The sequence below is a fragment of the Pelmatolapia mariae genome, linkage group LG12 (assembly GCF_036321145.2).
Source record: "Pelmatolapia mariae isolate MD_Pm_ZW linkage group LG12, Pm_UMD_F_2, whole genome shotgun sequence".
Taxonomy (NCBI): Eukaryota; Metazoa; Chordata; class Actinopteri; order Cichliformes; family Cichlidae; genus Pelmatolapia; species Pelmatolapia mariae.
In genome coordinates, this window is record NC_086237.1 from 28,028,791 (window position 1) to 28,053,934 (window position 25,144).

The 25,144-nt window shown below is 40.2% G+C and overlaps 1 protein-coding gene across 2 annotated transcripts; it reads left to right on the plus strand.

Moving 5' to 3' along the window:
* Window positions 1–2,784: 2,784 nt before the first annotated feature.
* ercc6l2 (excision repair cross-complementation group 6-like 2) lies at window positions 2,785–17,503 on the plus strand. 2 transcript variants are annotated; one of them, XM_063490114.1, is made up of 20 exons: window positions 2,785–3,070; window positions 3,397–3,824; window positions 3,941–4,057; window positions 4,215–4,408; window positions 4,602–4,695; window positions 5,934–6,001; window positions 7,824–8,031; window positions 8,143–8,283; window positions 8,658–8,774; window positions 8,860–8,979; window positions 9,060–9,131; window positions 10,795–10,940; window positions 11,032–11,127; window positions 11,323–11,422; window positions 11,544–11,696; window positions 12,324–12,404; window positions 13,086–14,052; window positions 14,130–14,284; window positions 14,762–14,919; window positions 16,171–17,503. In XM_063490114.1, exons 1-20 carry the CDS (start codon window positions 3,043–3,045, stop codon window positions 17,333–17,335), a joined length of 4,608 nt encoding a protein of 1,535 aa, XP_063346184.1. In that variant the 5' UTR covers window positions 2,785–3,042; the 3' UTR covers window positions 17,336–17,503. The 2 variants fall into 2 exon arrangements, with proteins under 2 accessions (XP_063346184.1, XP_063346185.1); XM_063490115.1 differs by lacking the exons at window positions 2,785–3,070; window positions 3,397–3,824; window positions 3,941–4,057; window positions 4,215–4,408 and having other exon boundaries at window positions 4,673–4,690; window positions 16,171–17,497.
* The last annotated feature ends 7,641 nt before the right edge of the window (window positions 17,504–25,144 follow it).

Genomic DNA, 25,144 nt, shown 5'->3' on the forward strand with positions numbered 1-25,144 from the left:
GCTTTTGGATTTTCACTCTTTGTTGGATTTAATATGAACAGTCACATAAAATTCATTCCAAATTTTCACATTTGCTTCAATTAAGATATGTCTTTAAATCTACGATACTTTTCTCGTTCAAATAGTAAAGAAGTAGATAGGGAACTCAGTAAGTATAAACAACAATAGTTTAAGGAAATTTTCTCAAATAAAGAGGATTTCATCATCTGCAGTTCAAAGGTGCCACATTAAAAACAAATCAGTAGATCCGCAAATGATGCATACACTTACACATAGACATACACATACAGACTTTTTTTCAGCTATAGAGGTAGAGGCACACTTCATGTACTTATTAACATACAGTTCAGAGGCCAGCATTAGGGTGCATTGGTGCATACTTGGGCATCTTTTATTTAGTATGGTTATACCATTGTGAATTTTGCCATATAAATATGCTTAAGAGCAGAGATGGGCAGTAACACGTTACTGTAATCCGATTACTTTTTTCAAGTAAAGAGTAATGTAAGGGATTACCATTGCAAAAAAGTAATTAGATTACTGTTACTTTCCCGTAAGCACGCTGCGTTACTGCGTAACTAAACCATGATTTTGTTTGTGAGGGTGTCTCATGATGACAATGAGGTAAGCGCGTGCAACGCCCATGGCAGCAACAGACGTGTGTAGATCAACAATGGATAAGTAGCAAAGTCGGCTCCAACCCACGTCCAGGCATCAACTGGTCTTTCCGCCAGCTGGCTTTACCCTCAGCTTCCATGCTGGGATCTGCCGCACAACATCGCACTAGCCCCAGGGGCACGGAAAAACTTGTAAGCCCCAGTTTGGGTCTTCACGGCTCCCAGAGAATTAACAATTGAAGAAAGGGATCCAACACGAAACTCAAACCGCACTGTACAGTTGTAATTGTTCACAACCACGCTCAGTTTCACAAATAAACAAAAAACTTGCACCAGCCATACTGTTCATAGCCACAGGAGGGAACATTGAAAACTTCCCAGAAATTGAAATTGTAATAAATTAATCACGCTAAAGCCACCTCTACGCCATTTTCGAAAGCTCCAGAGGCTTTATACATAGCATATGCCAACCAGACTCGGTGGGAGATAAATAATATGTAGCCTTAGAATTAAATATCTACAATTTAAAGAGATACACAGGTCAGTGCCTCGCTATTGTCTCTAAACATTAAGATCCAAAAAATATTCCGTTTCATTAACCGAGTGCACATGAAACAAGCAAAGCTGGCAGTTCTGGAGGGCGGTGCATGCTCTCATTTCACAAGTTGGTCTAAATTTTCCCAGAAAGAAAGACCACACAGTTAAAACCTGTAAAAATGCTGAATTTTGTGATATACAACGCAAACCAGTGCTCCCCAGGTAAGTCTGATGGGTATGTGTTCACAATGCCCAACACACCTTTTGATCCCCCCAAGGAAAGAGTTCACAATCCCTTATCAACTCTATGCCTCTTCCCCGCATCCTCAAAGACAGACAAAAATACTCCATCTCCCCAATTTCCTGAGATACAGGGCGTCATAAAGTCTGAAACAGGAACCAAAGCACTGTTGCTAAGACAATGTGACAATTTACATCAAAGATACTGCAACACAATTCTTCTAACATACACCCTTTCAGATTAGTGTCTAAAAACAAGTAAGTCTTTCTATTAGACCTCTCCATAGTGTTCGGATAAAAGATAAAGTAATTCCATGTTTGTATAAATTCACACTGAAATATCCCTTTATAAAACAGATAAACCTAATTAAAACACCCCCTCACTAGGAGGAGACAGGGCGTGCGTGGTATGCACGGCGGACGGAAGTATCAGTTCTGGAGGGGGATGCCCGCTTGTGCATGAATGTGCATGTGGACGTATGTGCACAAGGTGCCAGTTCTGGAGGTCAGCCCCCCACCACACACACACACACACACACACACACACACACACACACACACACACACACACACACACAAAGGTGCCAGTTATGTTCTTTTCATGTACATGTACAAAGAGTCTGCATCTGAGTTAAGAGGGCTTGGGCTACAAAGTTTTTTGGCTGCCTTCAGATACTGCAGGTGTACTGGTCATGTAGAAATTGGAGGCAGCCAGATCTTCTTAGGAGAACATATTATATGCCACCATATGCTTTTGTCATTGGTAGTGCCAACAAGGTACCAGGCAGGCAGTGATGGAAAAAGGTGCATCATCATCCTCTTTGGCAGGTTAAACTTTTAATCAGTGTCTGGAAGTACAAACTCTGCTGTCTTTATTTTTTTTTTTTTTTTTTTTTTTTTTTTTACAGAAAATCTACAACCAGCTCCACTGTTAATATGTAGGTTCTGCATTAGGTCAACAAATGATCAATAACCATATGTGGACAATAAAAGGACTTTCTCAGTGATAAAAAAAAAATCACTGAGATGCTTAGAGTGAAACCGGGGAACTAGGAGTGTGAGACAACTATGACTGATCTGTGTATTATTTCATATTAAGTTAATTGTTAATTGATATTATTTTCCGTTTACTCCAAATCAGATTTGAGATGTTTTATCCTTTTTTTCGTGAATAGAGCACATTAAAACCTGAGCAGCACTTTCTACACAAGAGAGACGCACGGTTAAAGAGGTGAAATAGATCGAATCATTAAACCACACAATGTTTAAAACATTATTTAAATTAAATCAACAAAGCTACACAAACGACATTTTATATTTACATTTATTAAATTTAGATAAGTCGGTGAAATTTGTCGAAAGTGCGGTATCGATTGTGAAAACAGATAAACACTGAGCAGCCTGCAGTAGAGCTGATCCTGCTGTGAGCCTGTTGTGCCTTTTCCCCAAATAAAGGACTCTTGGAAGAGGAGAAAGTATGAGCGACTTACTCGGAATGACGTGACTCACACAGATAGGTTTTTCGTCTCCATTTAACCGTTTTCCTTTTTTGTATATGATGGCTGAGCTAATCTAGCAGGCTAACAAGCTACAGTGCCTTTTCCTCTACCGGAAGAAGATCAGAGAGTGCAGCCTCTGTTTCCTCCTGATGGCTTCAACTTCTGCAGTTGGAAAAGGTATTTTTGTTCTGTTTTTCTTCCTATTCTGTCTGTTTTCTCCGTAGCTAATGTTTATATTTCTATCAAGTAGCTTTTACGTTCACAAATTAGTGATTAGCCATATTTTAGCAGTTGGTGGTAAATGTCCCCTCCTGCAAAGACATTTCTTTCCTTTTTTTGACCAATTTCTTAAAGAGTATTTGCGAAGATTATTGTTATATGTTATAGCCAGTGTTATATTTGCCCAAGGTTAAATTTGCACTCATTTTAATGACTGGAGTTAATGTGAAATTCTTTAATACATCTACATCATTAATAAATATAATGTCACCATGATTTTGCAGCAGAATGGCGTGAAGGTGACAGTTGTCTGGCTCTACACCCAAGACATGGTGTCCTGAGAGAAGCCACTATCCAGAAACTGACCTCCAGCTCTCTTAATGAGGATACAGCATGGGTGATATTTAAAGACACTAATAAAGATGTGGGAGAGGAAGAACAAGAGGCGGAAGCCATACCTATCTCAAAACTTATGAGACCTGGTTTGAGGGACTTCATGCAGGAGAAACCTTGGTTTCCTACCAGCCTGATAGACCCCAGGTTATGTGTCTCGTTAGAGCTGAGTGATGCTGATGAAGACAGAGTTCCCTATACCATCAATAGATACCTTAGAGATTACCAGCGGGAAGGTATCAGGTTCGTTTACAATAACTACATCCGTTCCAGAGGTTGCATCCTGGGAGATGACATGGGCCTGGGAAAGACTGTACAGGTACAAAGCACATTATTTTGTTGTGAGAATTGTTAAAGTGGCAGTGTTTGTTTTTAATTTGGCTTCCTGTGGCTCTCTTCCTTTTCATTCTTGTTGTCTCTTGGATCTCACCTTAGGTCATTGGTTTTCTGGCTGCTGTATTGCACAAAACAGGCACATGGGAGGACATTGCAAACAACAGGCCCCAGTTTCTGCAGAGTCAGCAGTCATCTAAGCAAAGTAATCCCAGCAAAGTAGGTTTTTTTTAAAGCTTGCTTACATAAAAATGTGACCTGTGTTTTAACAAAATTTTCAAGAAAAATACACTATGTATTTGACCAAGTGCAACAAGTGACAGCAGTGGAATATCACAGTCACAATTTCGACATTTGTGCGACATTTCTGTTTAAGGCGTTCCTTATTGTGGCCCCACTGTCAGTTCTTTATAACTGGAAAGATGAGCTGGACACATGGGGTCACTTCCAGTGTGTGGTGGTCCACGGACTGAGGAAAGAGGAGGAGTTGGCCCGCATTAAGAAGGGGCGAGTTGAAATTGCCCTCACTACCTATGAAACTCTTCGTCTCTGCCTGGATCAGTTTAATAAGTAAGACCCGCACTTAAAAAACATGTGTGTACATTTAGTACTATTTATAAATTAGGCTCCTTAAGAAATGGTTTATTTTGGTTTTTATTTATTTTTAAGGCACTTCAGTTGCATTTTAGATCAATGTTGTGCCATAAATAAATTTGCCCTATCTATTTATGCCCTAGATTATACCTCTGCCTCTTCCCTACAGGATTGACTGGTCTGCTGTGGTTGTGGATGAGGCCCACAAGATAAAAAATCCAGACTCTCAGATCACTCAGGCCATGAAGGAGCTAAGATGTAAGGTTAGAGAGCTTGTGCTGTTATTTCAGAATTCTCGTATTTAGTATGGACTACTAATGAGTCTGTGTCAAATAACTGATAGTGGAAAGTGTTGATGCTCTTTGTCCTTGAGGCTCTACTAGAGCTGGGCGATATAAGATTTTTTCATAGCACGATATGTTTTTTTCATTTCAGGTGATAACGATATATATCACGATATAAGCCAAATAACTATATTTGTAAGATTTAGATGTGCCGTTGCTCACAAGTAAAATGTGAAATAATCAGCAGCTTGTTTTGATTTAAATATTTATTTCCCATAATAAGTTCAACAGGGTAGATGTACTTAAGGAACATGAGACTTTTTCAGATAAATAAAGGCAAATATTGCAAATTACACAAAAGGCAGCCGCTAAAGCGTTTAAGTTTCAAAATAGAACAAACAAAACAGACTACTAAATTGTCAATTCCACTTAGAAACAAAATATTAATTCTAAAAATAAATCTTAGTTCGTTTTACAGAAGAACAGACAAAATTGACTAACTTTTGTCAATATCAAATAAACTGAGAACTAAAAGAAAATTGTCAATCTCTCCTTGTTGTATAGCTTAGCTTTTCAAACAGTTTTAACAGTTACTTTAGTCTGACAAAAGCCGAATGACGAATTAGCGCTTTCAGTCAGAGATTGAGCATGCACCGGTTTATTGTATTTCCAGACTTGCTTTCGGCACAATTTACAGTGCGCGCAACTCTGTTTTTTGTCAGACTTGAAATAGCCGAAATACCTTCACACTACGGAACTTCTATGGCTCTTCCGTTCGACAATCTCTCCGGAATTGGAACCATCATCGGTTTTCTCTTCGGTAACCTTCGGTCATGCTCTCGGTTGATTTTTCTCTAGTCGGCAAACTCATTTCCTCCATTACCCGGGCGGCATGGCGGCTGGCTGCTTCCCAAACAAATACACATGTGCGGCTTGGCACTTGTGCTGTAGGTAACAAGTCACGTGACACTGCGGCTGTGATTGGTTCGGCTCTGCGCTACTTAATTTGGATTGGCTGTTCTTCTTTTTTTTTAAGAGGACAAGAGAGATGAGGCCTATCGCAATAGTTTAATTTTTCTATCGAGAAAAAGTTATTTCGCAATACATATCGTTATCGTTCTATCGCCCAGCTCTAGGCTCTACACATTAATTTCTTAACCTTTTAGCAAGCTCAACTTTGAGTCAGGATTCTAATGCTAACTTTGTATTTCCATCAGGTCAGAATTGGTCTCACTGGAACTATTTTACAGAACAACCTGGAGGAGCTGTGGTGTGTTATGGATTGGTGGGTTAAAATTACAACCTTAAAATTTATATCACAACTTCTTGTCTTTTAAAAACTGTGAGAGGCATAAAGCAATGCAAGTCGGGAACATGTTTGGATATGGGAGGCTATTTCACTTTACCCTTTCTTTTTACAGCCCTCAGCAAGTGTTTGACCACTGTAGGATTTCAGTTGCTCAACATTTCTTGGCCTCCTCTGTTGTTTTTATTGTTTCATAATTTGCACAGTGTTTTTAATGGGCCATGATAGGCTGCCAAGAGAGGGACTGTGGTACTGCATGAGGAAATCAGGAGTGGCAGAGAAAACTGTGAGGTTGGTGCAGGACATGTACGAGGACTGCGAGAAACCGGTGAAATGTGAGTTCAAGCTGGAAGTGGGATTCAGGGATCAGCTCTGAGCTCTTTGTTGTTTACGATGGTAATGGACAGGTTGACAGATGAGGTCAGGCAGAAGTCTCTGTGGACTATAAGATTTGTAGATGGCATTGCAATCTGTAGTGAGGGTAGTGAACAGGCAGACAGGCAAGGAGCGGCAGTAGTGGTGTGGATTAATTTAAATACCTGGGATCAACCATTCAAAGCAATGGACAGTGCACAACAGTGAAGAAGCGAGTGCTGGCAGGGTGGAGATGAGTGTAAGGAGTGATGTGTTCCCGAAATGTTGCAGTAACTGATGTTGCAGCACTGAGCAGCTCCTTCAGTGGGAGACTGCGGCACCCATGGTGTGGGACGGAGAGATTTCGCAGGTCTTTCCTCCCCACTGCTGTCAGACTCCACAACAAAGACTTTAACTGATCAAACGCACACATCCACACGTGCAATAACACTAATGTGCAATAATCTTTTCTGGCATCACTGTATTTTTACTAAGTTGTATATAGCATTTGTATTCTATTTTTATCTTATTGTATATTTTATTCTACTGTATATAGTATTTTATTTTATTCTATTCTGTACAGTTGTGTACTGTATTTATTCTTATTTTATTTTATATTAATTTTTGCTTCATAACTTTTGCACTGTCCACTTCCTGCTGTGACAAAACAAATTTCCCACGTGTGGGACTAATAAAGGTTATCTTATCTTATCTTGTCTTAAGTGTGAAAGTAAGGTTTACAAGATAGTTTTAAGACCTGCTGTGCTGTATTATTTGGAGATAGCACCACTAATTCCCACAGGAGGTGCAGCTGGAGGTGGCAGATCTGAAGACGTTAAGATATTTTAGCTTAGGTTGAGCATTTTCGAGACAAATTTGGAAGATTGAGATTTTTTTGAACATCCAGAGCAGGGATAATGTATATATTGGACAAAGGATGCTGAATGTGGACCTTCCAGGTGGGAGGTCGAGAAGAAGACCATAGACGAAGTGAAGGAGGACATGCAGAGGGTTGGTGTTGGAGAGCAGTATGCTAGTTATAGCGTGAGATGTAGTCAGATGCTCCACTGTGGTGACCCCTAAAAGGAGCAGCCTAAAGAAGGCATTTTTAACTAGACCATTTAGCACCTGGATTCCTTTAATACAAACAGAATATAGGTTGGCATCATGCTGCTGAAATAAGCAAAGCCTTCCCTGAAAAACATCTGTGACTGTCCAACATCAGTGGTCCCATCAATGTGCAGAGATGGGCACTAATGCACTCCCACACCTCCACAAATGCTTGCCTCTGGTCTTATCGCTAACAAGAACCATTAAATCTTACCGTTAAAAATCGTACTTTAATATTTAGACTTTGCCCCATTTTCAATTAAATATAATGAATTGCATTATGTTTTTATTGAACTTCTATGCAGAGATTCAGATCTATGTTTACTTTTCTCTTTAGGGCTATACCAGGTTGTCTTGGTAGCTTAGGCCACTTCAAGAACAAGTTTTCAGATCCAATTGAGCAAGGGCAGAGGCACAGCGCAACCAAACGCGCTCTCGCTACAGGGAGGAAGGCCGTCAGAGCCCTGGTGAGGAAGATTTCTCATTGGTTCTTCAGAAGGACTAAAGCTCTTATCAAAGAACAGCTGCCCAAGAAGGACGACCGGGTAAGACTAGATGTCAGACTGACCCACACTTTTTTAATTCAATCAAATTTATTTGACTTAATTACCTTCTCTCTTTTGGAAACGGCTTATGTATGTGTTGTTTCGTCGAAGGTGGTGTATTGCTCTATGACAGAGTTTCAGCAGACAGTGTATCAGGCAGTGCTCGACAGTGAAGATGTGACATTACTCCTAAGGTCATCAGAAAAATGTGACTGTCACAGCAGACGCACCCGCAGAAGCTGCTGCTATAAAGTTAGTTTTTCTCTTCTGCTATTGTGTGTCCCTGCAATTTACCAAGCACAACTTGATTCTATATGTTGAGACCAAACTCACTTTTATTGGATATTTTGTTTGTTTGTTTACATTTTATTTTACCCACTTTAAAGTATCACATCATGTATTTTAACTGCAGTCTATATAAAGTGTCTTTGTGAAGGTGCCTAATCTTTTTTTTTTCATTAAGTAACTGTTTTAAAGTTCATTATAGTCTGCTAGAATACACCAAGTAATAGATCCCATTAAAACAGAAAGGAAACTTTATGCTTTTGCATAAAAATCACATGTATAAAAATCAACAAAAAGATGCTTTGTCTCTTACATTAAATAATATTTTCCTTCTATCATAGACAAACTCTGATGGAGTTCATATGAAGGAGCTGTACTTTAGTTACCTGGCCATATTGAGAAAAGTTGCGAACCATGTAGCACTCCTTCAGTCTACTCCAGGCACCAGCAAGAAACAGGTAGAGTTGTGTTTCTTTGCACATGATTCTGGATAGATTCTCTCAAGATCTGGTTCATTAAAATGACTTTTCTACTTATTTTTAGGAAAAGTATGTGAGTGCTGTTTGTGCAAAGGTATTCCAGAAGTTTCCGGAATTTGTGCATAGATGCAAAAATGAAGCATTTGAAGCCCTGTCAGACCCAATGTACAGTGGAAAAATGAAGGTAAAGCACGAAAACAGCTGCGTGTGATCCCTTCACTGTCGGTTTCTAAAGGGGGTTAACAGGTTTATGCTTTCTTTTAGGTGCTGCAGAAGCTTCTCAAATTTTATTTACAAAAGAGAGATAAAGTGCTTATTTTTTCTCTCTCAACCAAGGTGAGAGCTGCGTTTGCATTTTTTGTGTTTCTGTGACTTTGGATGTGTGATTGAAGGTTTTGCAGTGAGTGAATTAAATACTGAGTCATATCTATTTTGATAGATTCCAATTTGTTCATGTAAATCAGGAGTCTTCTTCTAGAGTTCAACAGGGTCTTTTTGCATTATACATATTTTCCTTAGGCAGTGTTATTAAAAAGCACTCTGTGCAGTTTCATTGCTATGCAGATGATACCCAGCTTTATTTTTTCATGAAGCCAGATGATACAAATCTACCAGTTAAATTACTGGCATTTCTTAAAGACCTTTCCTACTTCTAAATCATCCAAAACTGAGGTTTTTGTAGTTGTTCCTAAAAATCTTGGAAACATGGTGTCTAACCAGATACTCTGGATTGCATTAATTTGACCTTAAGTAACACTATGAGGAGTATTGGAGTTCTTTGTGACCAGGATATGTCCTTCTGTATGCATATTAAAGACATATGTAGGACTGCATTCCTTCATTTGCAAAATATCATCCTGTCTCAGAGTGATCCTGAGAAACCAGTTCTAAATCTTTCCGTTAACAGGGAGTTTTTCCTTCCCACTGTTGCAAAGTGCTTGCTTATAGGGGGTTATGCAATTGTTGAGGTTTCTTTCTAATATTGTAGGGTGTTCACCTTACAATACAAAGTACTTTGAGGCAACTGTTGTTGTGAATTCGTGCTATGCAAATAAAATTAAATTGAACAAAGGAGCAGCCTGAACCCTGCTAATCGCGTCTTCTGTTAGATGAATTGCTTATAGAAAAAAAGTCTAGAGGACGTGGTTTTCTCATTACATCATGTTTATTTATAAGTTTGTGGTGAAGAAAATTAGACTGAGACTGCAGTCTAATGGTTGTAGTCACCTGATACAGTATAGCTCATTTAAGCTTCGGGTATATCAATCAGCAGTTATTATAGTTTTTGCTTTCTGTTCAGTTTAATTTCACTCTCTCCAGGAATACATCAGGTGTCTTTGTGAGGTTCTGTTGAAATGCTGCTGCGTCTGCTATAATTCTGGAATTGGTTTCAGAGTGGGTTTACTCGTTGAATTTTTAATAGTTTTAGATTTGTTGTCATTATCATGTAGGTGAGATTAAAGTGCAGAGCAGTCTGATAATACACGGTCACATAGGCTTAAGTCTAAAAGTAATATTTTTATGTTAAGTATTGTTGTGTTATCTCAGTTAGGTTTTTTTTTTAATTCAGTTTTGTTTTCATTTTCATTTTACAGCACTTTCACATTCATTTTTAGGTTTTATATTAGTTTTAGTTAGTTATAACCTTGAGCCTAAGTTTCTTTTTCTCACAATTTTCACATCATAACTTAAAGTACTTAATTTTTGATGTGGGCGTGGGATGCAGGCAGAGTGTGCAGAAGGGAGGAAACATGATATGAAGTCATATTTTCATGACCTTGGTTTTACTTTAATGCTAATCATGGTGTCCATACAGGCCAGTGTAGCACTCAGTGTTTAGCCTCACTGTAGATCTGTAAGTATAAGTTGTAAAGATTGAAGTCCAGCAGATATTTTTAGATATGCTGCTTCAGTTTACACGTGTAGGATCTATTTTCTATACAAATCTACTGATTAATGAAATCCTAAATGGTCATTTATTGTGTATTGAATCTTTTAGCTATTAGATGTGCTGGAGAGCTACTGCATGGCTGTGGGCCTGGACTTCAGCAGACTGGACGGATCCACCAAATCCAAAGAGCGAGTCCAGATCGTCAGAGACTTTAACAGCTCCTCTCACATCAACCTCTGCCTGGTTTCCACCATGTCAGTTGGAAATACCAACACTTGTAACAATTAATTTTATCCTAGGTAGTATTTGGTATTGAAACCTACTAATATGTGTATTTTCTTTTAGGGCAGGTGGTCTTGGTCTTAACTTTGTTGGTGCTAATGTTGTGGTGCTGTTTGACCCCACCTGGAACCCAGCCAATGACCTTCAGGCTATTGACAGGTAGGTTGCCACCTGACTAGATATTATTTCATAGCAGTGTTTTGCTGCAGCTCTTTAGCTAACCTAACAATATTCTGGTAATTCCTAACTGTTGCATACTGCATCCAGAGTCAAGGCAGGAATGTTTGGTGTTATTGCGCCACTTTGTGCTGTTGAAAAGCATCATACTTTGTGTCTTTTTATACATCTCCTCAGGGCGTATCGCATTGGCCAGTGCAGGGATGTGACTGTTCTTAGGCTGATCTCACTGGGGACTGTGGAAGAGGTCATATACCTACGACAAATTTACAAACAGGTACCAGACTACTGTGAACTCATAGACATAATGTAATCTGCAATTTAAATACTGTGTATACAGATGAAGCTATAGTATATAAATTAGATGCTGCATTTCCACATTCTCTCCCATGTTCCAGCAATTGCACTCCTCTGTAGTTGGCAAAGAGAGCTCCCGGCGGTATTTCGAAGCAGTGCGGGGGCATGGTGACCATAAGGATGAACTGTTTGGGATCAAAAACCTATTTAGGCTGCAAACTCAAGGGACCTGTCTCACCCGCAAGATTTTAGAGGTTAGATAGCCGACAGACCTTTTACTGTTTGACTGTGTGTTCTGCTGCCTGCCTGGACTCGCATCATCCCACTGATTTATTTCCACAGTCACAATTCAGGGTTTCACAAACCAAAATGACTTTTACTGTTTCTTGTCTTGGGCCTTTAGAGGCATTTAACACTTGCTTTGATTTTCCACTCAATATCAAGACTTAAACTGGTTTCATCATCTCAGAGCACAGAGAAAACTGGGTGTACATATTTCCATCTACATAATAAATGCACTACATCACTTAATCTTTGAATTCAGGTGTTGGTAAAATAATTGGCTGTAGCTGTGTCCGCAAGGGTGGTTGGCAGGATTCAGAAATCTTGATTTATACATACAACGGTGTCACAATACTCTAGGTTGCTTGTTGTGTTTTTAAAAAGCAGGATATTGCCCAAATAGGATTTCCCTTTACATTTCAAATTAAAGATATGTTTAAACATACAGTTATAAAAATGGTATCCTGCAGAAGACCCAACCTGTCTCTCACAGTGTTATACTAAATATCAAAAGTGAAAGATATTGTTGTGCTGATGGTTGTGACAAAACTGAGTTGATGCCGTTCACTGAAATGTTTGTTTTGATGAATTCCTCTCAGAGAGAAGGGCAAGTGGAGGCTGGTGTTATGATGAGTACACACACAGGCAAAGACACGGAGGAGGAGACAAAGGGAGCTGGCGTGAGTAGTCTTCTCTTCTCAGAACATCAGAACATCCCTGACTCTGTCATTCTTTCCAAGCAGACCGCTTGTCTTCCCATTCCCACGTGAACCCTGCTGTCCGTCAGTCTACCAGCCACACAGGCTCATTAAGCAGATCTCAGCTGCTGTTCTGAGAGAGTGAAAGTGACCAACTTGTACTGCACACTTCCAATTAATTACTATTAATACTTGCAAACACATCAAGTGCAGTAGACTCTGGAGTACGCTATGGAAGGCCTTGGCTCACAGATAACATTTTATTCTCTGTATATTAGTGAAACTGAAGCATGAAGCTCTTGTTGGGTCACCACCACATATGAACAGCTGGGTGTCATTACTTGTTTGCTCTAATGTAAGGCACATACCACAATGAAGTCTGTCTTCCACTTTTCAGACTCATTCATGTAACACTGGAACACGTTATGACCCTTTTCTTTTTATCATTATAGAAGCTTTAAACCACATTAATGAAAGTTAACAAATAGCTTTGTATCACTTGAACGATTGCCTGATTGGGTCACTCAGTGGTGACACAGGTGGATTTTTGAGCTAAAGCTACAGTTCACTTACAACAAGATGCAACTAATAAGAGAAATGTATTGCCTGCCCTTCTTGTCCTTTCTTTCTCAGTCTGTTTCTACCTTGTGTCTACTGTCTTAGGAAGCTGGAGGTTCTTCACCTACAAAAGTCCATGTACCAAATGATAAACCAGCGAAGGAGATCAGCGATGCATCAAAAGTCTCCACAGGGGTGCTGGACTTCAGCAGTGAAGAGGATGAGAGGCAGCAGGGGTTCAAGAGAAAGGCCTCAAACCTCAGTACAGATGATTGCAATAGGAGCAGGAGTGCTACAACAGGTCCTGGTCGAATGAGTCTCCAACAGCATGGTTTCTCCAAACTCCTTGAAAGAGTCAAAGAAGCACCAGCGCTAGAAGGAGAAACGAGTCCAGAAGATGAAGGAAGCTGCTTTGAGGAAGATCCTGAGGAGAAAAAAAGGGAAGACACGTCGACCTCCATCACAGGAAATGTCAGTGTCCCTTTGGGAACAGAAACCAGGGACACATCCTGCAATTCAGACAGAAAATTAAGAGATAATGGAGATAATGGGAGACAAGACGGTGACACGGGTCTGAAACGGCAGATACGTGAAATAATTACTGTGGATGAAGATGGCAATAAAAACTCTAAAGTAGAAAAAAATAAAGTTAATAAACTCAAAACTACATTTCACCAAAAACACAAGTTTGATGGTTACTCAGATGAATCTGAAGACTTCGACTTAGAGGCAAAGTCGTGGTCCAAAAAGGATACTTTATATTTACATGATGGAGCAGAGAAGGGGGGAGGAAGGACAGACTGCAGTAAAAGGAGGCAAAGTGCAAGTGAAAGGGATAAAAGAAGATCAAAATACACAGAAGATATAGAGACATTCTCATCTTCAGAGGAGGAACATGTAAGTCCGCACATGGAAAGATCCAGAGTTAAATTGCAAAAACTTGGGCAAAGACCTGTGACGGGCACAACAGAGAAGGAAGCTGTGATGCCGAAGGCTGTTTCATTTACAACTTTGAAAAGTCAGACAACCCTGGCAACTAAAGAAAACAATGGAACTATTGACTGCATGCTAGGTTAGTTCCAGTACTACTTTAAACATTTTTAATAACAAAATTGTACCAATTCTGATGGACTTTTTTTTCTTTTTAAGGAGGTGTACAGGAGGTGGTGTACACCCACTCTAACCAGTGCGTTGTGGGTGGCAGCAAAGCAGAAGAGCTAATCAGTCGAGCTGCTGTACGGGACGTGTTTGAACGCAAAATGTACTCGCAGCTCCCGGCCAATCACCTTCTAGGAACCCAAGAGGTACAAACAAGAGGTCAAACACTGGTCTGATCCATTGATTCTTCACGTAGTATAATATAGAGCCCTCAGTCAAGCGTCATACCTTTAACCCTGTGTTGATGGCAAGTTAAAGGATCATCTCACCCAGTTTATAAAACACATTTTTTTCTGTCACATGGGAGTGGTACTTGTAGATTACTGTTGGGCAGTTTGTGCTGATTTGAAACCGAGTTGATCAGTGAAATTTATTTTAAAAAGAGTAGAACTTTGGGGTAAATAAATGCTGTTCATTATGATTTAGCGTAATTATAGGACTTTTAGGACCAGTGACTTAAGACTGTCCATTAATTGCAGCACAGTACTTAATTTTTTACATGCTCTTTCATGCCTGCAAATCTGGTCCACCAGTAATGACTATAAACTATATTGTTGTTAGGTAACTTGACAGAGAGTGGATCAATATTTCTCTGAAACTTTACTCTTGTTTGATTGTACCAGAGCTTGCCGGAGAGCTTGCCAGAGAGTGAGCCGTGCCATTCCACTATGAGGCTGCAAGAGCTCAGTTTGGATCATCCAGTCACCTTTACCACCAAGAGTGTGCATCACACCAAACACAACACCTTCATCGTTGGCGAGACTCCCAAAGCCATACGCAGGTAGTGAATTGTAAAAGAGTTTAACTTATTTTAAGGCAGAAGAATCACATGATGATAAGAGAGGTCGGGGGTAAAAGAGGGAGAGGTGATGAAGGTGTAAGGGAAAAACTGCAACAGAAGAGTAAAAAAATTTCTGATATGGGAGGAAAAAAGTAGGATAATAACTGAGAGGAAGGTTGAATAGAGGAGTAACGGGGAGGATAGGAAAAGAAAGAGGAATTTCTAGCAGTGAGGAATGAGGCCAAAACCTACCGGAGATATAGTGTTGAGTGCCCCACCTGGGCCTCAGTAATTGTGTGTGTGTATTTAGTGAGGGACCACCTCTGAGCTTTTCCTTCCACCTATTTCCCAGCATCGTGCCAAAGATTACCCAGTTATGACCATGCCCAACAGTGCAGGAGTTTTCCCCTTCACAACCGCAGCCCTCCTGGGACTAACCAAAATGATCGCCTTAGGACTTCCAAACCCACTCTGATACGTACACACACATATCCTAACAAGCATTAGCACACGTTCACATGCAGAGCATTCAAATACACGATTCTGTTCTGCTGCATCACCCCCACCCCTTTCTAAATACTCAAACGCAGACACACAGACACTGTTTGTGGCTCCAGTCTCACTCCCCGAGGGTTGTATCCCTGCCTGGAGGCTCACCAGGAAGCAAATACACACTAGTTATATTGCTATCGCCTCAGTTAACCTTGGTGTTTAATGATTAAAATCCACATGCGCATCAGGTTATACTGCTCCTACTTTTATTTATTGTTTTGTTTTGTTTTGTTTTTTCAGTAAAAGCCACAAATGCTAGTAACACCACTATAATTCTGCTTTACCACCACGGAGGTATTTCTGTCCCGAATAATTGTTAGAGCAGAGTTTTAATAGGTGCCTAGCAGCTAATGAAAAATACTACACACTGCACTGCTTTCTGGATATGAGCATGAATATGGGATGTTTATAATTAGTTAGGCCTTACTCAATATGTGCTTAATAGTATAGGCCTTGTGGCTTTTTGAAGAGGTATTATTTGAGATTTTAAGGCATTTTATGGTCACAAATGCCAGATTCTAGCCTTGATCTTACTGTGCATTTGTGAATATAGGTTAGGAGAAACCATTAGTTGTTAAAATATCCTGTCGTCTTCAGTATCTAACACAATTTTCTATTTTTAGATGGGGGTTTTTTGCACTTTCTTCCTTCATTATTGCCCTTTTTTTTCTTTTCTTTTCTTTCTTTGTTTTTTTGCAGGCAACAGCTGGAGGAAATGGCAGAAAAATTCAAATTTCCCACAGTCCACCAGTTTGCTGTTGAAATTCTGAGCAAAGATTCAACCCAGAGACTGGCCTTGCTTCACCAGTATTACACTTCACTGAACCTCCCTGAGTTGGCTGATATGGTCAAAAACAACTTCCCACAACCTGTTTCAGCACAAGCCTCCCCCTTAGCTGCTAACTCAGAGATCAAAAATCCACAAAAGGATGCTTCAAAAGCCACAAAAAATTTGATATTCACTCAAAAGAATTTCAGAACTAAACCTGAAACATCGCAAAAAACTCCTGTGCCACCAAAAAAGGCTAGAAACTTAAAAGGCGATACTCCAAAACCTCGCAAAAAGCAAAGAATATCACAAAGGAATGTGCTGGAACCTCTAAGTGATGTTCCAAGTCCTGAGTCAGAGGAGCAGGACGAGACGCACTGCAGTGCCAGAGGACTCAAGCGGACAAAGGGAGGTAGTGTCTCTACTTCTGGAGCCCACATAGCTGGTGGTGGTCTTGGCGGCGATCGAGTCAGCAGCAGTGGTCTTGGGTCTGGGGAGGCTTCTGCTCGCCTGAACTGCACAGACAGAGATACCCCTTCTTCTTCGGACCTCAGCCATGGCAGTTCCACCATGGTATCCAAACCCACAGCACGAGGAAAAGAGCAGAAGCAGAAGTCATCTTTGAGGATAAGTGAAACTTTGCAGAGGGAGCAGAGAGAAAATTCTCAGCCCCCTTCCATCTCCACTAATTGCTCCTACCTAACAGAGCTGATAGGAGACACCTCGATCCTAGATGACTTGCTAAAACCCAAACCCAAGAGTACTCAACACATCCCAAAAACACCACCCGTAGCACCTGTAAACACCAATCTTACCACGCCTTCACCGTCCGCACTCACTTCCGACTCTGATGCAACCTTACACACCCAAACTACACACCAGGTCGAAACAACAGCACGGGCATTGAAGGGCAGTCGCAAAGACTTCTGGGACATCCTGAATGAGGGTAATGAGGAGAGTATCAATAGATTAACAGATCCAGAAGAAGTGCAGAGAGTTTGCATCACCACCAACTTTGCAGCTAGAACTATGTCTGCGGAGAAGGACAGCAAGAGTCTCTGGAAAACTAATGACAAGTTCCTGTGGAAAAAATAGCATTTGAATTTGTATTGGTGAACAGTTTTGCAGATTTGTCTGCAAATTTTAGTACTTGTCTTTTGTTTAAAATGATTGAATCTTTTAAATTGTCTTTTTTTACTTTTTAAAAAAGAGAATTCTCTTGTTTGTTACTGAAATAAACTTCAGTGTAATCACTCTTGAAAGTATTTAGTTGAACGTGCATATACTTTTATGAAAATAGTTTCCCTGCTCTTTTTTTTTTCTTCTTTTTTTCTACACTGGCTGAGCACTATACTTTGTCATCACAGTGGTAAGTTGTATATATGTATCATGTGATGACAACAGACAGTTTCCATTACACTGGACTGTTTCCAACAGAGAAACAAAAAGTGGAACTTCAGGGCGAAGCTGACTCAGATCTCATCAAACATGGGTATGGTTTGGACTTAGCATAGGCAGGAGTGTATAGTGTCAGCACTTTAGGCCGATCACACAGGCATAGTGGCCGATCAGCTGTTCCTAAATACAGCAACTGTGAAATGACTGAACACTTTATTTGGTAGGTGATTGGCATCAGGGACTACACGTTTTCTTTTCCTGCCAACCAGTGGTTGTTAAGGGGTTAACGACTGGCTTCTAGGCCTGTGTGACTGATATCATAATTGTCACCCAATAAGTGTTGGTGACTGTGCAGAGATACCACTTAAAACTCCTTAATGGCTATTAGGTCTGTGTCACTCCACACCCGTTGCTGCCTCACACCTCCCAAGAGAGTGGACATTACATAGTGTAGATGGTGATGTTTTCCTGCAGTCATCTGCACTGTAATCTGAGCGCTCTGTGGGTCTGCTGAGTTGTGCCCCTCAGAGGGGAGAGCTGCTGTGCTATTAGTGTAATAACAATAAGCAATTCAAGACTTAAGTGGAGCAGCGAGATGAGTGATGGCAGGTAGTATTCATGCCCTTCCATTCACCCATCATCTGAAAATTTTCGTTACAGTTGCATTTGTCAAATTCATCAAACTCTAAGCTTTGTTTTAATATGAAAAAAAAAAAGGGTCATCGTGTTTGTTTGGGAGTGCACATTACTGTTCTGTTACACACAGCTGTGTTTGACCTCTTTCAGCTGTTGCGTTGATGTAAATGAAAGCTGCTCTGTTTAAGTGTTGTGTTCTGTGCAGCAGAAATGAGAAAGTGCGGATAGCTATCGGTAAACATCACTGAACGTGCCTCAACAAATCATGCAGGTCGGTAAAGTGTGTGTGTGTGTGTGTGCGCGCACGCACTTCTGGGTGGTAGATCATGGCTATGTTTGCTAAATTAGAAGCCACACATCTGTCACACCTGTTTAATGAATCAAAAGCCTTTTCTCTTCCAAGCCCCCAAAACATTTTTCTCTCTTTGTTTCTGATTCATCCAAAACTGAGATTTGCAGATCCCTATCTTTTTTATCTTTTTGTGTTTACAGTCTGGTCCCAGGGTGATAGCGGAGCAGCAGCATTTTACTGGCAATGGTGAAGCTCACTAACTGGCTGGCAGTGGTTCCAAGCTAATGGAGGCCAGCTAGCATGGCTCAGTGGCAAACAAAGCTTTCATGTCTTTAGTACTAACTACATTATTATAACAAAGATCTGCTTCTGCTGCCATGACTTATAACTGACAATGTCTCAAATCAGTTGGATTATTGTATTGTATTTTTGTACTTGCCATGGGAGGCCGTTTCCCCACAGATGGAGCTACAAGAAATCCCACCAAAGAGGCTGACTGTTTTTCCAGTCCTCTCATTAGTTTCTTGTCTTTATGTGTCGAGGGAAGGTTGAGAAGTCTGTTTATATTTCCTGCCACAATAACCTGAGTGTCTGTAAGCCTGTAAAATGCAGCACAGTCAAGCAAAGAGATGGCCCTGAACCTCTAAGTTTATTTTCACAGGTCAGACTGTCACACCTAGTTTGATTTGATTTGTAAAAAACTGTGAATGAGTGTTGTGACCCACTCTGACCTCAGCCTGCAGTCATCTTTGGATCGGGTTTCTATAGGTTCACTCTGCAGTGTGTGAAGAACATCTGCAGGCTGTCACAGATTAAGAAATAGCTCATGTATAAATGCATAAAACGAAGCAACCAAAAGAATCTGCGCTACGAACTGCGTCTGTTATTTTAAAGACACTGTGAAATTTAAAAAAAATAACATAAACATTGACAAAAAGTAATCCCAAGTCTTCAGCGTATGAATGTGATAAATGTTGATTTACAGTACTGTACAAAATAGTTCTTCGAGCAATAGTTCTTAAAGCTTTTATGTGGACATTGACTGCTTTTACACTCATTTTCAGTCCAGTCCTTGGGTTTTTAAGTCGGTTAACACTGATATAAGAATCATTCAAGCATTAAAAAGGCACCAAACTCAAAGGATGAACCAGTTTTGTATCTACACACATCTTATGGAGTGACTAATACAAATTTGACATTTTTGGTTCAAATTGTCAGTATTCACAGAGGAGCTCAGGAGAGAGGTACAACAGTAAAACACGACACAGGCTCTGTCATGGGGCTGCACTTCAGCCAGTAGTGTTGGTGATCTTGTCAGAACTGATGGAAATCTAAATGCAGAAAAGTACCATCAGATTTTGATCCACCATGTAGTACTATCCAGAAAGCATCTGATGAAATACACTGCCCGTGTGGTAAAAGCATACCTGGATAGAAAAACACACAATGCAAAAGGATCAGTCATGGATTGGACTCCCCAGAGCCCAGACCTTAACACCACCGAAGCAGTGTTGCGACGGCTTGGCAGAGACCAGAACAAAGGACAGCTGATATCCTAAGAAGAGCTTTGAATGTCATTCAATAAACCTGGAGAACTATTCCTGCAGACTACTTAAAGAAGTTATGAGACAGCTTGCCTAAGAGAGTTCAGGCTGTCGGAAAAATGACGACTATACCAAATATTGACTTTGAAGCTCATTAGAATTGTACAAAGTCTGTTTTTGCCTTATTCACAGGTTTTCTGTTTGTGTGCACCTGTTTCAATAAACATGACAAAATATCAAATATGGACAACTGTAACAATAAATGCTATAGTAAATTCTCTAAATGCATTACTTAAGACTGGATTAAATTAATTTATTCCTAGCACTTTTTTCTGACCTCATATTGTGGGAAAGGAAGGTGTGTGTATGTAGGCGCAAGTTCCTGCATTTATTATGCTGTGTGTGCCAAGCCACATGCAACATTTGTGGGTGTCTGAATTTCTTACTTAAGTCCCTCCAGCCACTATTTCCTGTACAGCGTAAAAAATTCCTGATCATGCAAAACACTCACATCCTTGGTTTAACTTGCATTTCACTGTGGCCTTAAAAGTTTTGTGCTCAAAAATCTTTTTAATCCGTCTTATTAGGACCGGGTGGGTGTGAATGAATCCTATTTGAGCAGTAGGCAAACACCCTACCCTCTTTTACCAGATCTTTATTTTAATGTTTGCACTGCTACTTAACCTTTCTAACTAACTTTTAATGAGTCAGAAAAGAGAAAAAATGCAAAAAATTTCTCACTATTTCAGTAAAACTCATCTCAACATCACAACTCTACAAACTAACTTGTTGGTTGGCTAAGAAAATTAGTTATTAGGGCTTTTTAAGAGCTCATAGAGGAAATCATAGTGTATAATTCTTGTCAAAGTTCATGCAACACTAGCTTATTAAAAAAATACGCTGAAAATAAAGGTAACCGTTAAGAAATTGTAAAAGAAACTTAGCTGACCATCATAGATGATAACGTGGAAACAGATAAATAGTTTCTATCCGAGGCCTATTAAAAAAAAAAAGCACACATTTAGGTGACTCAGCAGGCAACAACTGTTTTGGAGGGATACAGAGTCCTCCTGTTACGGTAACAGGCAGAGGAGGTCTCGAAATGTGAAAAAGAACTCCCCCTTCATTACAAAATTACACACCATTTGCCCCTCATTCCTATCCAGTTGTCTGGGTAACTGCTAGCTGTAATTTGGGTTAATTCACTAGCTCCCGAGCCCTTCCGTTCCCCATTGTGCCCCATCATAAAAGAGATATAACACAGATGCACACACACACACAGACACACACACACAGATACACATGCACACACTTGTACAAACTAAGTTTCTAATGCAGTGACTCACACAGTAAGGGAGACTAATCCTCATTTTGTTTGCTTCTCCTCATCATGGCTGGAAATAGGCCATGTGTGGGAATATCAGTGTAGGAGATTCAGTGCAAATCTAAGCTTTAAGCTTTAATCTTTTCATTCCTAGCACCTTTATCGAGCTGTTGCAATAATTTAGTTATTGAATTCTTTCGCTGGGGTTCTACTGTTGTCAAAAATTGTATAATATTTTTAAAGATTTGTACAAAAAGGACACTTATCCTTTCTGACCCTGCCCTGTGTTGAAGGTGGGAGAGATGGAAATGGGAGGGCTACTCTTTTTGCTGCTTTCAGAACAAAAGGAATGGAAAATTGTGTGTTTTCCCATGGGGTAAATATTGAGAGAGTAGAGATATAAACGCACGGAAGAAAGGCTTTTCTAAGCAGCCCGGGTCTCTGTTGCACTGCCAAAGGCCTGTGCGTCACTTGATCCATTGTTTAGTGTAGAGAGGTCTCGGTGAGCAAGCGGCTGCCTCCCCGCTCCAGCTGCAGACTCTCTACTGTTTATGTTTGCAGGGCCCTTCGCCTTGAAGTGAGGCTATACAAGCAAAGCCTAGCCATATGTGAGCACTGGGCCCTCGGAGAAGTTACTTGCCCTTTATTTTTCAAACCATCCATCTCTCTAAAACTCTCTCTGTCTCGTTTGTCCCTCTTCTTTCAGCTTGTTTGCTTTCCCTCGCTGACAGTCCAGCTCTTCCCTGACAGCCTGCTCTTTTGAAGAAGATGAAGGATTGGAATTATCTTCTTGAGTTTCAAAGAGCCCAGTCCTGGATGGCAGGAAAGCTGTAGGTATTATAACTGCTGGGAGAAATAATTAGCCCCCCTGGAACTGCTCAGTGGGAATTCAATGTTCATGGGCTCAGCAAGAAAATCTGAAAAACAAGACTGGTAATTATGTCATAGAAATATTTCAGCTTCTATGAATGTTTGCCCATCGATACAAATGAGCATCACTCCAAAAAAGGCAACATGGAGTTAAAGGTATAGTACGAGCCATCTGGGCTGTTTGGCCAGTCAAGTATATACGTGTATGGACTTTTTCAAAACTCCTTTATCCGGGTTAATTGCTACCTTCATTTTACTTTGCAAGCACAAAGGTGGATAAAGTTCTAGTTTCAAACTAAACACTTGAGTCAACCTGGAATTTTTTTGTGTGAGCTTGGTTTAGTGTGTAAGTTTACGCATGTGTCTGAAGGTTAGTAGTGCTGACCTTGGCTTCTGGGTGGGCTGCAGTGGCAATGTGCTTGTCTTGGATCATCTTTGGACCCTTCTGTTTACTGAAACAACACGCAAGCAGTGTCCAGGGAGGAGAAAGGAGTCACACAGGGAGCATCCTCAAAGGCTCTCCTTTTCTTACCCGTGCTTCAACACACACGCACACACACACACACACACACACGCATACACACAAACATAAATGAACACACAGGAAGGTGTCTTCAAGAGCCCTGACCACCCATGTCACCCATGGTCATCTTCTGAGATATAAACTTTTTCTTGACCCCTTCCTTAATGAATTCATCATCTGCTGGAGGCTTTAGACACTCTGGGTTTAATATGTGTACAAAAATCGGACCTATTTGATGGTTAAAGCCCTCATTCTGCGTGTGTAGAAGAAAAGCTCTCCCACACACTGTCTGGAAAATAAGTGAAATATTAGCTTTGAGAACCGCACTTGACGTTAGAGAGGTTTTGTAGGGCAAACTATAAATTAAAAGGTGTCATAATTGTGCTGCCACCCATACCCATAAATTGCAGATCACCCCAGGTGAGGAAAGTCCCTGCTGTTGAGCAACCCGGGTAAACATCCTTTGATTTCAGCTGCAGGTAACACACACGTTGCTCAGACTGCAGCTTTGAAAGTAGATGCATTTACACAAATATTTCAATTTAGCACGCATGATGGGAAACCCCCGGTGGCGGGGAACAGTGTCGTGATAAAAATGGTAATTTGACTACATTTGATCGCCGGATTTCTGCTGCAGCGCTATAGCGCTGGAATCCCAAGGCACGATGAAACCTTTACATTTTGTGCCCTCTAGTGGCCATGACGAATCTTTACACGATCACAACATCCACCCATCCGTATTCTTAACAGCTCAAGTTCAGGGTCTCACGGGGCCTGGATCCTGTCCTAGCTGGGGTAGACCTGGGCAGGTTTCAGTCTATCACAAATCATGGAGCTACACATGAGACCATTTGGTGCTTTGAATGACTTTAATACCAGTATAAACTTATTTTTATCCCTATGATATGCATATTATGCAAGCTTCCCACTGGGTATTGTTTATACCGTAAAGCCTCTCTCCCTTATTTCTATATCAAATAAGATTTTTTAAAATAACAACACTACACTAAAACCAGCTCTGTCCCCGCACAGCAAGAAGGTTCTGGGTACGAATCCAGCCTGCAGCCTTCCTGTGTGGAGTTTTGTTCTTCCCACATCTGTCTCGGTTCTCTCCGGGGACTCCAGCGTCCTCCTACAGTCCAATCTGAGCTGACCATAGGTGTGAATGTGAGTGTGATGGTTGTCTGTCTCTATGCGTTGGTCCTGTAACACTCTGGCAACCTGTCCAGGTTGTGCCCTACCTCTCACCCTATGACAGCTGAGATAGGTTATTAGTAGTGTCATTTAAGACAATATCAATTATCTTTATTATTATAGGGTCTTTATTTTACAAAATAAAACAACTTGAGGCAAATGTTGCTATTTGGCTCCACAGAGATAAAATAAAATTCAATCCAATTCAATAGAGGCAAACATACACTCAAAAAAATCTGTTGTTGGATGAACACAATTTAATCATGGCACCTTTTTCTGATTTTGTTTCCTGAGCTGAGCCCTGAGTCTTTCTCTGTAGGACGTTCAATTCTGACTCCTGGGTGCACTCCAATGATTTATTACAGCTCGTAGTATTTATGAAAAACACTACATAAATAAAATTCAGTTGACCTTAGAGAACTCTGAGAAGACATAAAACCACTCAGTTAAAACACATCTTTATTTTTCATGAAGTATGATTTACTAGTTACTCTTTTGTCACCCTGTTTGTGTTGGTATGATAAATACTCCTTCTTTCTTTTTTCTTTCCTTTCATACATGTAAACAAATATACATAAACCAAAAAAAAAACATTAAAAGAATTTAAACAACGCTGCTAATTTACATCTGCAGTCCAGGCCAGGTTAGATTGAAGCTTTACCATAAACAATGATGTGCAACAAAAACAAACAGCTCAGGTAGGAATACGTTAAAAGTGTCCACACATTTGATTTACCATCAGCCATTATTAGCGATGATCAATCAGGCAGTAATACATTTTTGATAATTTGACAATTTTAAAAGACTTTATGGACGTGAGTTTGGCTCCTACACTACTTGTAGTTGCTGTGAATGTACACAGTGGAAATCGAGGATTTTCTGTCTTAATATATTACAAAACCAAAGTCATATGTATCAATTAAACTGATCAGCTCACAGATTTTTTTTTTATCAGTGTGAAAGTACATTCTGAGATTTTCTTTTCCCATGTATATCCATACCAATCAGTGTATATGTTTCCTACAGTCATTGATCGATACCAAGAGAAGTGAACAGAGTTTTGATTTGTGAACAGGTCATTATTTTCTTTTCTTTTTTTTAAACATTCAGACTAGGAATAGAC